Source organism: Diadema antillarum, unplaced genomic scaffold, assembly GCF_040938485.1.
Source record: "Diadema antillarum isolate AM-2024a unplaced genomic scaffold, OU_Dant_1.0 scf00000099, whole genome shotgun sequence".
Taxonomy (NCBI): Eukaryota; Metazoa; Echinodermata; class Echinoidea; order Diadematoida; family Diadematidae; genus Diadema; species Diadema antillarum.
The window spans coordinates 1,626,238-1,641,030 of NW_027270988.1; the positions used below are offsets into that span (position 1 = coordinate 1,626,238).

The 14,793-nt window shown below is 38.1% G+C and overlaps 1 protein-coding gene across 1 annotated transcript in view; it reads right to left on the reverse strand.

Annotated features, from left to right (window-relative positions):
- Positions 1-512: 512 nt before the first annotated feature.
- The window catches only part of LOC139718732 (ADP-ribosylation factor 6), a 47,699-nt gene continuing 33,418 nt past the window's right edge, over positions 513-14,793 (reverse strand). Inside the window, exons 4-6 of the mRNA XM_071630196.1 lie at positions 6,038-6,141; positions 3,598-3,796; positions 513-1,904 (exon numbers count right to left, since the gene is read on the reverse strand). Coding sequence (XP_071486297.1) covers positions 1,762-1,904; positions 3,598-3,796; positions 6,038-6,141 — 446 coding nt within the window. The 3' untranslated portion in view covers positions 513-1,761. The remainder of the gene's footprint in view (positions 1,905-3,597; positions 3,797-6,037; positions 6,142-14,793) is intronic.

The following is a 14,793-nucleotide window of genomic DNA, read 5'->3' on the forward strand; positions in this document are numbered from 1 at the left end:
TATAAAACAATGGCACTTTGGGCAACATTTGGAAATAATGTGCCATATAAATTTTCAATCATTCAAAAGCCACGTACCCTCTCTCAAAATTCAGTCTTTTGTGACTCTCTGTTTTCTTTCATTTTGATTTTTCCATAAAAAGGAAATGAAGATGCTCCATGGCAGGCATGTGACATAAATGATTTTGCTGCTGCAAATAGTATTTTACAATAGAGTATTTCACAATCTCGCAGCCAAAATTGCCGTTGAAATCTAATCCCCTCAGGCAGCACACCAAAAATGCAATTCGGTGCAATTCACTGCAAATCCCTCCCCACCCTGACCCTTTTCAAACCCACTAACTCTCTAATGAAACTTTTTACTACGACTGATTTAAAGCAACCTGCTGAAGCAATTTGCACACTTGCATTTGCAGAACATTTATACCCAGTAAGCACCAATACGCATGAATCTCTGCAAGGAATGGTAGGGCGCCCTCGGAGTTACATAACTGTTGAAACTCCCCCCCCCCCCCCCCACCCTCTCAGCAAGACAGATTTAAAAAATGGAACATGAGGCATGACACAATGGAACACACCACATCACTCTAGATGCTGGCATACTGAGCTACAAAAAGAATTTTTTTCACTTTTTCTTTCTCTTATCATCAAAGAAAACAAATTGTGCTCATATTTTGAATCATGTTCAGCAATAAAAAAATAATCACACTACTGAGTATTGCAAATAACAGCAACCATGACCACCATTACTGATGTTATCATACATATGTTTTGTACACACTCTTTTCACATTTTGCTGTATGCAAGCTTTCTCTCAACCACAGAGATAGTATGGATGTGTTCACATTACAACATGTTATCATTATTCCATAAGATTTGGTCATTTCACTGGTACACCTTTCCAGACTGTTACAGACAACTCAAGCACTTTTTGACACATTTCCTTGTGCACCTAATCATGGAAATACTCTATATTTCTCGCTGCAATTGATTCTTACAATTTCCAACATAAGTGTCTATTACGTAGCATGCAGTGGAGTTCTTGGAGATTTAGCTTTGGGGTCAGGTGATACTGAACGCTGGTGGTTTCGTGCTTAATAATAAGGAGGCACAGTTTGCATTATTTCTACTCCGCTCTGGAAAACCTACAACCAGGTAGAAAAAACATGGTATCTCAGACATGTCACAACAATATAAAAATCTTTAAAAAGACCAGCAAACATAACTCACTCTCGCTCAATTTCTTTGTGTCGCAGTTTTACCTTTATAACAAATATGTCATACCACTCACACAGACTTGAGCAAGATTTCTACAAGAAAGAGAGAAGGAAAGAAAGAAAGAAAGAAAGAAAGAATAAAGAAAAACATGTAGAAGATGCCTTGGTGCAGATTCCAAGTAAACAAATAGGTTCATTAAAAAAATGATTATTTTGTATTATATATAATATAAGATGAAGAGTTAAGGCACATTCACACAGTACCGTCTCTACGCTAGCATGCTATGAAAAGCCACCTAGGCCAGAATGCACACGGAATGATTAACTTGACTTTGATCACTTCCAGTATCTACTGAACACCATCACCGCACCGACACTTTCTGCACAGAGAGAGAACGATGTGGATCCCTGGCACCGCTCCACCAGGATTAAGGCGGCGCAAACAGATGCATTCAGGTGGACTGGTGCTGGCTTTTCATAGCTTGGCGCGTTGTCCTCCCACCGACAGTACAGTGTGAACAGGCCCTCCAAACAGAGATGCTACGTTAGGCTTTACTGTTGGTCATCAACCACGTTAGCCCTTCTACTAGGCCGTCCCCGGACGTGGCGCATGCGGGCTGGACGTACCAGTTCCTGTCTCGAATCTTGGTGAGCCCGAGTAATTCTTGGATATCGGCAGGTTTCATGGCTAATAGGAGAAGCGAAAAACATGCATTCGGTTTACTTTCACTGTACACTTTCACTGTACACACATCAACATGAAATAAGGTTTCTTTTTATCAGACGAGCTGATGAAACGTCCAGGATCAGACACGAAATCGTTCTCTGAATTAAAACAAGTCCAGATGAATTGATTTAATTTTGTACCTCTATTGTTTCTTTTTACAAGGTATCTGGTACCTTTAACCAACTCCTCAGCTAGGTTGGAAGAGAGAATGTTAACTAAGCTTTCCAGACTCTGATAATCTGGCAACTACAATCTCTCTCTTCAGCAAAATCATCCAAAAATATAGTGGGACTGTCACTAGATACTGTTTAAGGGATGGTACAGTTTCCGTTGAGATGGGGCTTCAGGTTTCCAATGTTTTTGATGATGAATTTTGAGACAATGAACAACCTGGGGGTCTCGCGCTCAGAGTATCGCAAGTTCACCAACCATGCTTTCTTGCATACTCTTAAAATAATAATAGTAGGAAAACCGACTTTTATTCCAGAAGGCTCCAGACTAACTCGGTCTCGGGAAAAATTCGACCCTACTTCAGACAATTCACACGCAGTAAGTGACCGCCACATTCTACTGGCCACTGCAAAGTACCAAATGAGGCCTAACTGAATGGACAGGAAAGTGCGTGCTAACGTAATCCTGTACAAAACACTTGAAACAAAAATGACAGCGCGCGGTCCTCAGTTGCTGAGACGCGCGGTCTTTGGAGTTTTTGTTGTTGTTTATCAAGGGCCTTTGATTGTTTTAGAGGTGCTTGATAGGCGCACACTAATTTTGCTTGCGCGCAAAAGAGGTTTTGGATGCGCGCGTTGTAGCAACTCGGACCATTACTGCGAGAAGCCAGAACACGAAGCGCTAGTTTATACAGGCGGCTCCCACAGGACAACACTGTACAATCAGAGGGACAACCATTACAACTCATCCCGCCGTCAAAGCGAAGCCGAGTTATCCCCACTTTCAAGATTCCATAATGTCCCGGGGGGATGGGTTGGGCAAGTGGGGCATGGTGCCCATTTAAAAGTATTGAAATGCAAAACAAACAAACAAACAAACAAACAAACAAAAACAAAACCTCAAAACTTTAACTGCTCAATATCACGGATGGAAGAGGTTTCATGTCACATCACCCTTTATTCAAGGGGAAGGGGGGGGGGGGGGGGGGGGGGAGGATCGTGGATAAGACTCCACCCAATCGGTGGACCCGAGTTCCATTCCCGCCCCAGTGCATACGTCCTTGGACAAGATATTTTTACCCATCATGTCCCTCTTGACCCAAGTGTATAAATGGGTACCTGGCAACACTGAAGAGAATACCCTGGATGAATACGACATCACTATTATTATTATTATTATTATTATTATTATTATTATTATTATTACTATTATTATCATTATTGTTGTTATTATCATTATTATCAATATTATTATTATTGTTATTATTATTATTATTATCATTATTATCATTATTATTGTTATTATTATAATCATTATTGTTATTATTATTATTATTATTATTATTATTATTATTATTATTATCATACTTATCATTATTGTATTCTTATTACATCTTTCTACATGTAGCATTCCATGTCTCTTCCCCCCACCCCCCAACTTTCATGGGTATTTTTGTTTTTGTTGTTGTTATGCATTGCCTCACCATCTGGAAGGTCTTGTTTGTTTGCAAAGATGAGGATGAGGGCCTCTTTCATCTCACGGTCGTTAATTATCCGATGCAGCTCCTGTCTCGCTTCATCTATCCTATCCCGGTCAGCGCAGTCCACTACAAAAATCAGTCCCTGTGTCCCCGTGTAGTAGTGCCTCCAGAGCGGTCGGATTTTGTCTTGACCACCCACATCCTGTAGTGTTAGTAGATCAAGCATCAAGAGAGACCATGGAGTGACCAGGTGTGCACATTAAAAAGCAAACTACATGTAAATGGCTGGACTTGTCAGGCAACTGATTAGTGTATTTAGACAACGTTAAAGGGATGGTATAGTATTGCTGGAGATGAGAATTGGGCTTTTAAGTTTTTGCGAGATACCAAGAAACAACTTATGAAATAGGACAGAGCATACCCATTCTAAGAGGAATTCAAAGTTTATTTGACGAAAATCGGTTTTGGAATGGCTGAGACATCCGAAAACAAAGTAAAACAAAGCAATCGTAAAAAAGGTGGGTCCCATCTTTTATTGGGATCGCTATCTTTGGATATATCTCAGTCATTTCAAAACCAATTCTTATAAAATAAATGCTGAATTCCTCTTGGAATTACATGCCCTTTCATATTTCATGAGAGGTTCCTCGTTATCTCATCCAAAACTGTTAGAAATCTGAAGTTAGGTCTCAACCAAAACTATACCACCCCTTTAATGTACAGTACAGTATCAAACCACATTGCTGGACTTGTCTGGTGTGCTGATGACTGTATTTTACATTGCACATCATACATTGTAATTCTTCCAACATGACATGACATGACTTCCTGTTTAAATTGTACCACGGTTATTCAAGCAAAGTTAGGATTAGAACCCGGGCTTTTACCGGATCAATATCTTTAATAGCTCAGGAACATGACAAATCAAAAATAACTTTCATAACACCAAAGGCTACTGGGAAGATAACATAGACATTGAAGAGGAGTGAAAATTAACTATGGTTGATCACTTTACTTTCAAGAGTGAATATCAGGAAGTTACATGCTGAATGAAAAAAAAAAATAATGTACTGCAAAATGATGTATTCATGAAGTTCATGGAAACTGAAAGGCTGTATGGCACAAAATGGTTTCGGTCTTCGGGGTTTGCTTATGAATGGCTAGCACTGTCTTGGAAGCAACCAAGTTGCTAATCATTATTGGTAATCATTGGATCACTGTCATTATCATTTAATAGTCAACTATCATTATTTATCATCAACTACTATCATTCTCTGTTACCATCACTTCTTCCCTCCACTTCCTCTTTTTTTGTTCTTCTTTTTCATCATCATCTTCATATTATCATTGTCACTATTATTGTCATTAGCATTTCAACTATTTTAAGTATAGGCCTACGTACATGTATGCTACAATTTCAATAGCATGTATCACAAAAAAACATCAAAACTCCCTTAACCCTACAAATCCCATCGGGTTTTTTGAGAGACTTGAAACCACCAGGGGGGGCCTTTTTGGCCCCCCTTCAGATCTCGGTCGTGGATCGCGCGATTCTCGCGAAAATTTGCACTAAGGTAGAGGTCAATGTAATCTACAAGACGGTATAGTTAGATTTTTCAAATTTTAATTCATGTATTTTATATCAATTAATTTATGCTAATTTCTACAATTTTTTTTTTGCCTATAAATCAAAAAATAAAGCTCCAAGACTTCTAATTTTTGGTGAACATATTCTTTTCAATATCCTCAACAATAATATTAAAGCAAAAATTCGGCTTCATAATTATTTCTTATGTATTTTATTGTTTATTGAATTTCTTGTGTATTTCTTTGTTTTTTACTTTGTTTTTGTTTTTTTTTTTGCCAAAATTTGTCGCAGAAACTTTTTAAAGCATAATCAGGCTAAAATAAATCATCATCAGCCATTGAAAGTAAAAATATTTATTCTTATATGAATTCATTGCAAAAACACAATTTATATTGGATTTGTAAAAAAAAAATCATGTTTTTGAGCAATCTTTGGGTCGACGAATTTTCTTCAAAGGGGCGTGGCTTCAAAACGGTATGCCCGGGAGCGACAAATTTGGTCTCAAAAGTTGCGCGATACTTGAAAGAAAAAAGTCATAAAATGTCGCGGCGAGAGCATCACGCGTTGCAGAATGATCACGTGAAACGTTGGGGGGGGGGGGGGTGGCGCCGCCAAAATGCCCCCCCCCCCCCCAAGTGGGAATAGGGTTAACCCGTTAAAGATTGAGTATACTCAGGAAGGTGTCTGTGGGAAATATTATAGCATTACCAGCTTGCCCTCAATGGGTTAAGTTTGTGAAACAAGAATTACAGTCATTTTGGGATCTCCTTATCCACTTACATCCACATTTACTTCAAGCAGCTACTTTTGGTTTGGGGGCTAAAAGCTGTTATGGATTTTACCAGAAATACTCACCCATACATTGAATTTGACGTTCTTGAATGTGACAGTTTCTACATTGAAACCTACAGTAGGTATTGTTGTCACTGATTGGCCTAGCTTCAGCTTGTATAAAATGGCTGTGGGAGAAAAAAACAGTCAAGGAAAACATTGCAACATTCCATATGATTGCACAATACTATACAAATTATCTGAGCCACCTGTGAGTTCAATCAAGGTCAATTAGAGTCCTGTAAAAGGCAATGATATCAACATCTTTATCTGGTTTGATTTTGCACTCGTGGCCAGTACTTTCCTGAAATCCATGAAACGTCAGGATTTCTGTCTTTATGTCCACTTTTCAAGAAACTTCCACCATTCCACTTCATATTTCACTCTATTATCACACATCTCTGTAAATTTGCATATCATATTTTAAGTAGCTGTTCATTTTATATTGTTACCTCCGCCAAGGAAGGAGGAGGTTAAGTGATCATCAGCATTGGTTTGTCTGTTTGCAAAATAATTCAAAAAGTTGTGTACGGATTAGAACGAAACTTGCATAAGAAGTTGATATTGACACAAGGAACACGTCATTCAATGTTGGTAGTGATCCAGGAATTTTAATGGATTTTAGAAGGATTTTTCATCTTTTGGCATATAAGGTAAAAAAACTTGGAGTTCAAGCTGTGCGTACTGGAGGCTCATACAATGTACGGGCACTACAGAGCGTACTCTGCGTGGGCAAGGCGCCGTGCAATGATGTAAACAAAAGGCTTCTCTTTTGGGAAATTGCATGGGTGAAAATGAGTTGCTGGCTTGGCGGAGGTCTGTGCTCTGTGAGCACTTTTCTAGTTTGTTTGTGTATTGTTTCCTGCTTTTTATCTTTATTTCATTTTCACTTCTAAGCCCTTTGAGCACTTCTGTGGCTACAGCACTACACAAATAGCAATTGCAATGATTATCATTATCATTAAAAGTCAACTTGTCCCTCCAGTTTCCCACTGAACAATACAAAATGGCTGAAGTAACAATTTGTGGCAGAACGCGGCTTTTACATACAAGATTATGAATGCAGGAAATCATTCTGTGAGTTAACACGACAATAAAAGTCACTTGGCAAAATTAATGAGTCATATCAAAAGTTCCTGTAGCGTCATGTGTTGAGACTGGGATGACACCAATTACATGTATGATGAAAAATGAAAATAGATGAATTAATCATACAGGGATGCTGAAGATATGTACACCTACTTGTGTGCTATCAAATCACCACCCCCCCCCCCCCAAAAAAAAAAAAAAAAAAAAAAAAATATATATATATATACATATATATGATATAAAATGTAGTTTAAAAATATTGATTAAAAAGTTAACAAGATATCAATAATCTACAGATAATTGTAATTTTGTATAAAGTCCACTCCACTACTAACTACTACTAATAATCAGAATATATGTACATGCTTTGTATACATTCAGTATTCTAATAATATCACAAACAAATGTAAGATGAAAATTAAACTTGAGAAGATTGTAATAATCTCACAAGAGTTACAGTACTACTGTCCATCTGACTGTGTTGGAATCACATGATATTCAATGCATGGTACTCAAAATAGTACAATAGAGATAATGTGCAGTGTGTATGCCCAAAGGACTGGTTTTGTCATGAATGTACGTTAATAAAGGCAGAACTCACTGCAGCTACGTTAATAAGCCCAGGTACACACAGTACACACGTGAGCAGCATATTGTACACGTAGTAGGCCTACATGAGTGCATGGGTTTAATCAAAAATAGCCGAGCAACTGTTGTGTATCAAGGGCACATCTATTTTGAGTGGCAAGCACTTCATGTTTAGTGCACTACATTGTACATGTTCGAATACCGATACACTGTACTAACAAAATGTAACAGTCACCACTGTTTAACCAGGACTCGGATAAAGTGAGTACACTCCTACAATGTACTGAAACAGGACCAGTGACATTTGAAAGGCATGTTATTTTCACTGCGAAAAAGGGGATAGGACATTGGTTTTAACAACAGGACATATTTTCATCAGATATTTGTTTCAAATAGAAGCCACCGTATCTACAGGATTCATATCTCACTGAAATAGGAAGAGAGAATAAAAGAAACACATTCATGGTACTGAATAACCACTCAATAGTCATAGAAACTAAATGAGAGTGTTCGCCACTCGCTAGAGATTTATTACTTGATCGTGAAATTCTTCCTCCTTCCTACATTCCGTCACTCTCCGCTCATCCTCTTCACGATGCCATTCACATGATATCCTCATCATAAAGTTTATTACTACAGAATTTCTCTCAAATGTAATTTGTCTTTGGAGAAGGTACATGTACACTGCATTCAGGGACTGAAAAATACAAGTGTAGTCTAAAGCTTGATAGCTATAATATTCAAGTGTGTTCCAGCTGTGGTGTGATGTATTGCATTGAACTCAAGAGCATAATGGATGGTTCAGTATCTAACCTTGTATAATCAGGACAGTTGCCCATTCAGGGCTAGGTCTCACTCCCATGCCATTAATTACCGTAAGCAGAGGTGACTGTTCATTTTTGCCAGGTACATGTACAGTATGCTCTATTAGAATAATAACTAATAATAGCTTACACGTGTAGCTATTATGTGGCTCTATAACCTAATGACAGGAAATGGTTTTGCAATGCAAAATGAGGCTGACTTGAATTAACTATGCAATGCACAGCTAAATGAAACCAATATTTCTTCTACTTGACACTTGCTCTACGGCTGGTTTATTTATATCGTATGGTATCCAATCTGTTATACAATGTATGGCAAGGCTTGACAATACAATGTAAACTGTAAAACACAATACTTTCGCGGCATGAAATTTTCGCGAGTTGTAGTGGTCTGAAAAGAAATGTGGTGGCCCGATATAAAAAAAAAATAATCATAAAAAAAATTAGCTGCCCATTTGGGCCACCAATAGATAGCTTTCATGGAAGTTCGGTGACCTGACATCAATTCCTGGTGGCCCTGGGCCACTGGGCCACCGGGGACCACCAATGTCAAGCCCTGTGTATTGACCGATTCTGTGAGGCGGTTTGTGTATAATCAGCATGGGCAGCGCCATTACTGCGGTGTCCCGGCCAACCCCCCCTCCCACTCCTCCACCCCCCTCCCTACATTAGCATGCGCACGGAATGAAAAACTAATGCATGGTAGTTTTAGCCAATAGGCGTCTCGTACTGAGTGCAAGAACGCTTGCTTAGTGTGCGAACCTTTGTTACATATTAAAGTGTGCGTACTCCTGCTACAAGTGCGCGATAAACATGTTGCCTGGGGGGTGGGGGAGAGGAGGGGGGTCGGCTGGGACACCGCAATTTGAGCTAATGGCTGCTAATGCCACAAATTGTCTGCTGCCCTCAACGAACCCGAATCGGTCAATAGGTACACCAGACCTACACTGTACAACAGTAGTGTCATGTAATTGATGGCATTTTTGTACAATGAAGGAGAACTGGGGCCTGTTTCATAAAGATTGAGTGTAAGTTGCAATCAATCGCAAATTGCGTTTCATAAACAACTTTGCGATTAATCGCAAGTAATTCTCAATCTATTGAAAGTTACTCTTGATTTTTCTTAAAATCAAGCGTGTCGTTATGGAAAAGGACTTTGCTCAATATTGAACTTACTGTACGCTCAATTCACTGAGTTACGCTCAATTCACTGAGTTACACTCAATAAATCACACGTAAGATCGATCGCAACTCTTTATAAAACAGGCCCATGAGATGTCATAAATACTCTGTATTATGGGATTGCTGTACTTGACCGGGGCTACTGAAATCCAAGTACATAGTGGGAGTTTGCCTATTGGGTCAATCCACGTCAAATCATCCAATTTTCGGAAAAGTTGTCACCCGACCCCCTCCGATTTTCTTTAAAATCGCACCAAATGTTCCCCAAAGTGTCTGACGGAAAATCCCAAAATATTTTGCCCCAAGGTCAATTGGTTGCTAAGATACAGCCTCACATAGCAACCGGTGCGCATTCAGAAAAATTAGTTAAAAGAAAATTAGGCATTTTTGATTGATTGTGGTGGCATGGATATTTATGCAAAAGTGTTCATTTTCAGGAAATTGAGAGAACTTTATAGTCTTTGCAAGAAAAACTGACTGTGACGCGAAATTGACTTTTCGTTAACGCGCACGAGGTCACCGAAAATGGTGTTAAATATTAATTTCCAAAATTTTGATGCATATTTAGAGGCTAGTATCTTCCACATTTTAGCACCTTAGGTTCTAATATATTATGCTGTTGAAGGCTTTGACTTGCTCAGTAATTTTGAAAAAAATCGGCGCATTCATGCCCACCGTTTTTACGGAGAGCGCCCTCAAAGTTGACAAAAATGAAAAATGTGCCAAATTCAAGGTCACGGATAACCCTTCGTCCCACCTAGGAATGGCACCAATTTTTGTGTATTGATAGACATTTACCTATAGGAGTATGGGGGTCCTAGCCTATACACCCTTATTTGAGGCAAGTACAGGTGAAAATACAATTGTAGCTCTTGTTATGCCCTGTACCTAATTATATTTCCCAGAGCAGAGCATGAGGATCAATGCCATGTTGAGGGCAACAGGATCTCTTGTGTTTTTGGTATCTAGAGCCCACTTCCTCACAGAGGGACATGACAGCAAGATTACACATAATGCACAGTGGATACTGTTAGATGAGGACTCGGATAAATGGGTACAATACATGGCAATGTTATTGTACCATTTCCAAGGGACACATGTTATGACTAATTCAACAGGATGAAACATTGCTATCAGGATTATCTTCATCAGATATTCCTGGAAATCAGACACTTTGTATTAAGTTTAATATCTAATTTGAACAGAACTGTACAAGGACATTCAATATATGTATGTCATAACTATGGGTGTAAAAAAAAAATCAACCAACCAAACACAAAAGAGAACAAAACAAGATAAACACAAAACAATACAAGAAACACCCTACTCTTTACCAGTCACGGAAATGACTGGTATGAAGGAATATTCAACAGTAGTTTAAATTTACTGTATGGCAGGCAATCCATTGATGGTCCATTGACTTCACTGGGCCCTGCTTTAATAGTTTCAAAATCACTTGGTAATCAATCCCAGCTACAAATTCCTTTTAAACAACAAACAATCCACTCTTTGCCCCAAAAACTGATTAAAAAAATACTTTGATACTAATAATGCAGAAATGATTTTACACGCAAGCACTCTAAACTTGACAGTGATAGTCTACGCAAGTTAAAGAATGATTTAAAGGCCCATGTCTAGATTCATACTAAGTTCACATTGTACAATTAACCAAATTTTTACTTTGTTCAATTAAAAGTAATTGGGACAGTTGCTTTATTAGGACAAAAGACCAAAGTTGCGCACTTTGACCAAGCCATCCTGATAAGATGGTGGTGACAGTATTCTTTATTTCACAATGTACGACTGGGACTAAAGGTGTTCATGCACCCCATCTACACTGCACAATTTTACAACTGCATGTCCTTCAAAGGACAGTGTTTTTCCTTTATATCAAATACTGAAGGGAACGGCATGATTGTACACACAGCATTGCTCAGCTTTGCTCAACAGGACTCAAAAGAAGGCAGAACCGCTACTGTAAAGCAAAATACAAAGTATTTTCGGGGCATGGAATTTTTGCAAACTGGAGCCAATGGCCTTTTGTCACTACCATTCAATGATGTAGTGTAGACAAGAACTCCCGCATGCATATGATTTGGATTTCGCGTACCTTGGCTCTCGTGATATTCGTGAAATTAGAATGCACGCAAGCATTCCTTGTGTTACAGTACTTAGACAAATAACCATCCTAATCATGTTGGGTACATGTACAAAACGTCAACGCTGTCAAAAAAGGCAACACACAGTACATGCATTCTTTACAGAGTGGAAAAGTAGTCGCTCGAGTGCCAGGTTCAGAGAACACGGTTTCCCTTCATACTTTTGATTCTACAGCTGTCATACTTAGAATGAGATAATAAGGGGGAGAGAAAGAGAAGAATTCTATGGTAGATTGATGTGCTAATATTCCATGCATCAAACATGGTTCATCTCATTGTACAATGAGTATGCTGTCAATGGACCTTGACAGGGTGAAGTACAGTTCTGTATCACAATATTTCTCTCGCTATTAAAAACTGTGCAGTCTCAACAGACATTTGGACAAAAGGTCAAATAATTTCTGATTTTAAGTTGAAGTGCCCATTTACCTGCATACATTACTTGCTGGACAATGAGTTTTCGTAGTTCCAATGACGTGGACAAGTCAGACATGGTAAACTTTGGACTCAGCAATATCCATTACGGTACCTAATAAAGTACAATTATTCTGTGTACAGTTGTATGCTCATTACATCCCCCAAAAAAACAAACAAAAGCACCTCTCCCCCCCCCCCCCCCCCACACACACACAAAACAAACAAACAAACAAACAGATAAACATTCTTGTTCAGAAATCAAACTGTTCTGGAAAGAAAAAAATAAGACATGACCCAAATGTAAACCAAAAATTGAAGTACATTGTACACTGTAGGGAATACAGTATCATCGTACAATACAAGAGAAAGAAGATACAGTGTACTTGTAAACATTGCATAAATATCTTTATGATAAAAAGAAAGTGAGTGACTACTGTGCGTACACTTGACAATACAGTGGAAACTCAGTATTTAGATCCTTGGGACCAAGATAATTTGTTCTTTATACCAGGTATTTTGTTATATCAGTAGTCAATAAACAATACGAAACAAAAGAAACAAATTCATGGGGGCCATAGAAATTAGTTTGTTACATCAGGTACAATAGTTTTGTTAAATCTGGGCTCTGTTTTACGAAGAGTTATAGGGCAAGTCCAAGATAAGGTCCCCTCAGAAGGCAAAATTTCATCTTTGCTCAATATTGACATATTTGGTATCATTTTGAAGCTTATGAGTTGAAGTTTTGATTTAGGGGAAGATAGGGGAAGATGGCAAAATACACAATGAAAATCAGCATTAAAGGGATGGTATAGTTTTTGTAGAAATGGGGATTCAGTTTTCAACATTTTATGAGATGACTGGAAACCAATAATATGAATTACTAAAGAGCATACAATTGTAAGACTATAGGAATTCAAAGTTAATTTGATGGAGATCCAAATTGAAACGGTTGTGATATCAAAAAAAAAAATAAAGTAAAATGATTTTTTTTTTAATTGCAAGTAATACACAAATTGTCCTTATTCAGTTTTCAATAGCAGCCACAACAAAATTAATGGGTACATACATACTGAGGTGTGAATCAAATCAATGACCTGACTGCTAGACAGACATCATACATCTACTCGATTACTGGAATTCCACGCAGCAGGTATTGCTTATCTATTGAAATTAATATTTCTTGTGTCAAGTTGTTTTTTATTGAAACTAAATGGCAAACTGCCCTTCTTCAATGGAAGTAAACACTTTAAACTATTCAATTTTTTAGTAGTAACTATCCTGATAAAAAATAGGGCATACATACTCAGGTTAGTCATGAAAAATATAGAATATGATTGAATATGATTATGATGGTAGATATTTGGGGGATATTGTTCCCTTGACAATCTGGATCAGTATTTGAGTAATTTCAACTGATTCCACCTCAATAATTATGCAAAAATTTGTTTATGGGTATTTTGCAGAATTATTTTGCAAAATACCCATAAACATGGTTCTCCACACACTAAACGAATGGGGGACAAAGGGCATGCATACTCAGATTGGTCATAAAAATATGAAAATATGATTGAATATGACTATGATGGTGAATATTTGGGGAATATTGTTTCCTTGACAATCTGGATCAGTATTTGAGTAGCTTCAACTGATTTTACTTCAATAATTATGCAAAATACCCATAAACATGGTTCTCCACACACTAAATGAATGGGGGACAAAGTGTCCCATACGTAACTGTCCCATACGTAACACGTCATGTCTGTCTTTAATTAGAACCTGTAATTAGAGCTTTTTGCCTAATGACATGAAACTTACCTGTGATAATCTTGAGTGTTGTGACTTTCATCACAGTGAGTTACAAGTTGTAGAATGAAATACTTTCAGAGAGTTTTGAGGTTGAAAAAAATGTTCAAAAAAACAAAATTTTTCTGGTCCCATACGTAACGGCACATATTTTCTCTTCTAGAATATAATTGTCAAGGTCATTTTTCTCAATTTTTTACATGATTATACTTCTCCTAGATATCCATCACCATGATAAAGTTCAATATGATCAAAGGCCATTAACACTATTTTTCAGGTCATAAAAGTCTCTGAATGTCCCATACGTAACGCGCGTGTTATCTTGGACTTGCCCTATAATTAATTATATAGAATTTTGATTTCTATGCTATCAAAGTCTATGGCAGCCTGTGTGGTAAGGAAATTTAATCAATTCTTTTGATAAAACAGGGCCCAGATCCCTTTATATCGAGTTTCCACAGATGTGGTAAAGTGCCAGTTGAAATGCCAGAGGGAATCTATTTGAAAGCTTCTACCTGTATGTGCTGCATCACATGCCAAGGAAGGGAGGAACACGGAAGGAAGGCTAACTAGGAAGAGTTGCGGCTAGGATTTAACCCCTCGTGCTTCCTACAACTGTAGCTGGACTTTGGTCTATAAACGTCACAAGGAGAACGGGGCACACTGCCACGGAGAGATAGGAACGGAAGTCTTCGAGTCTTCATGGAAGTGACAATGT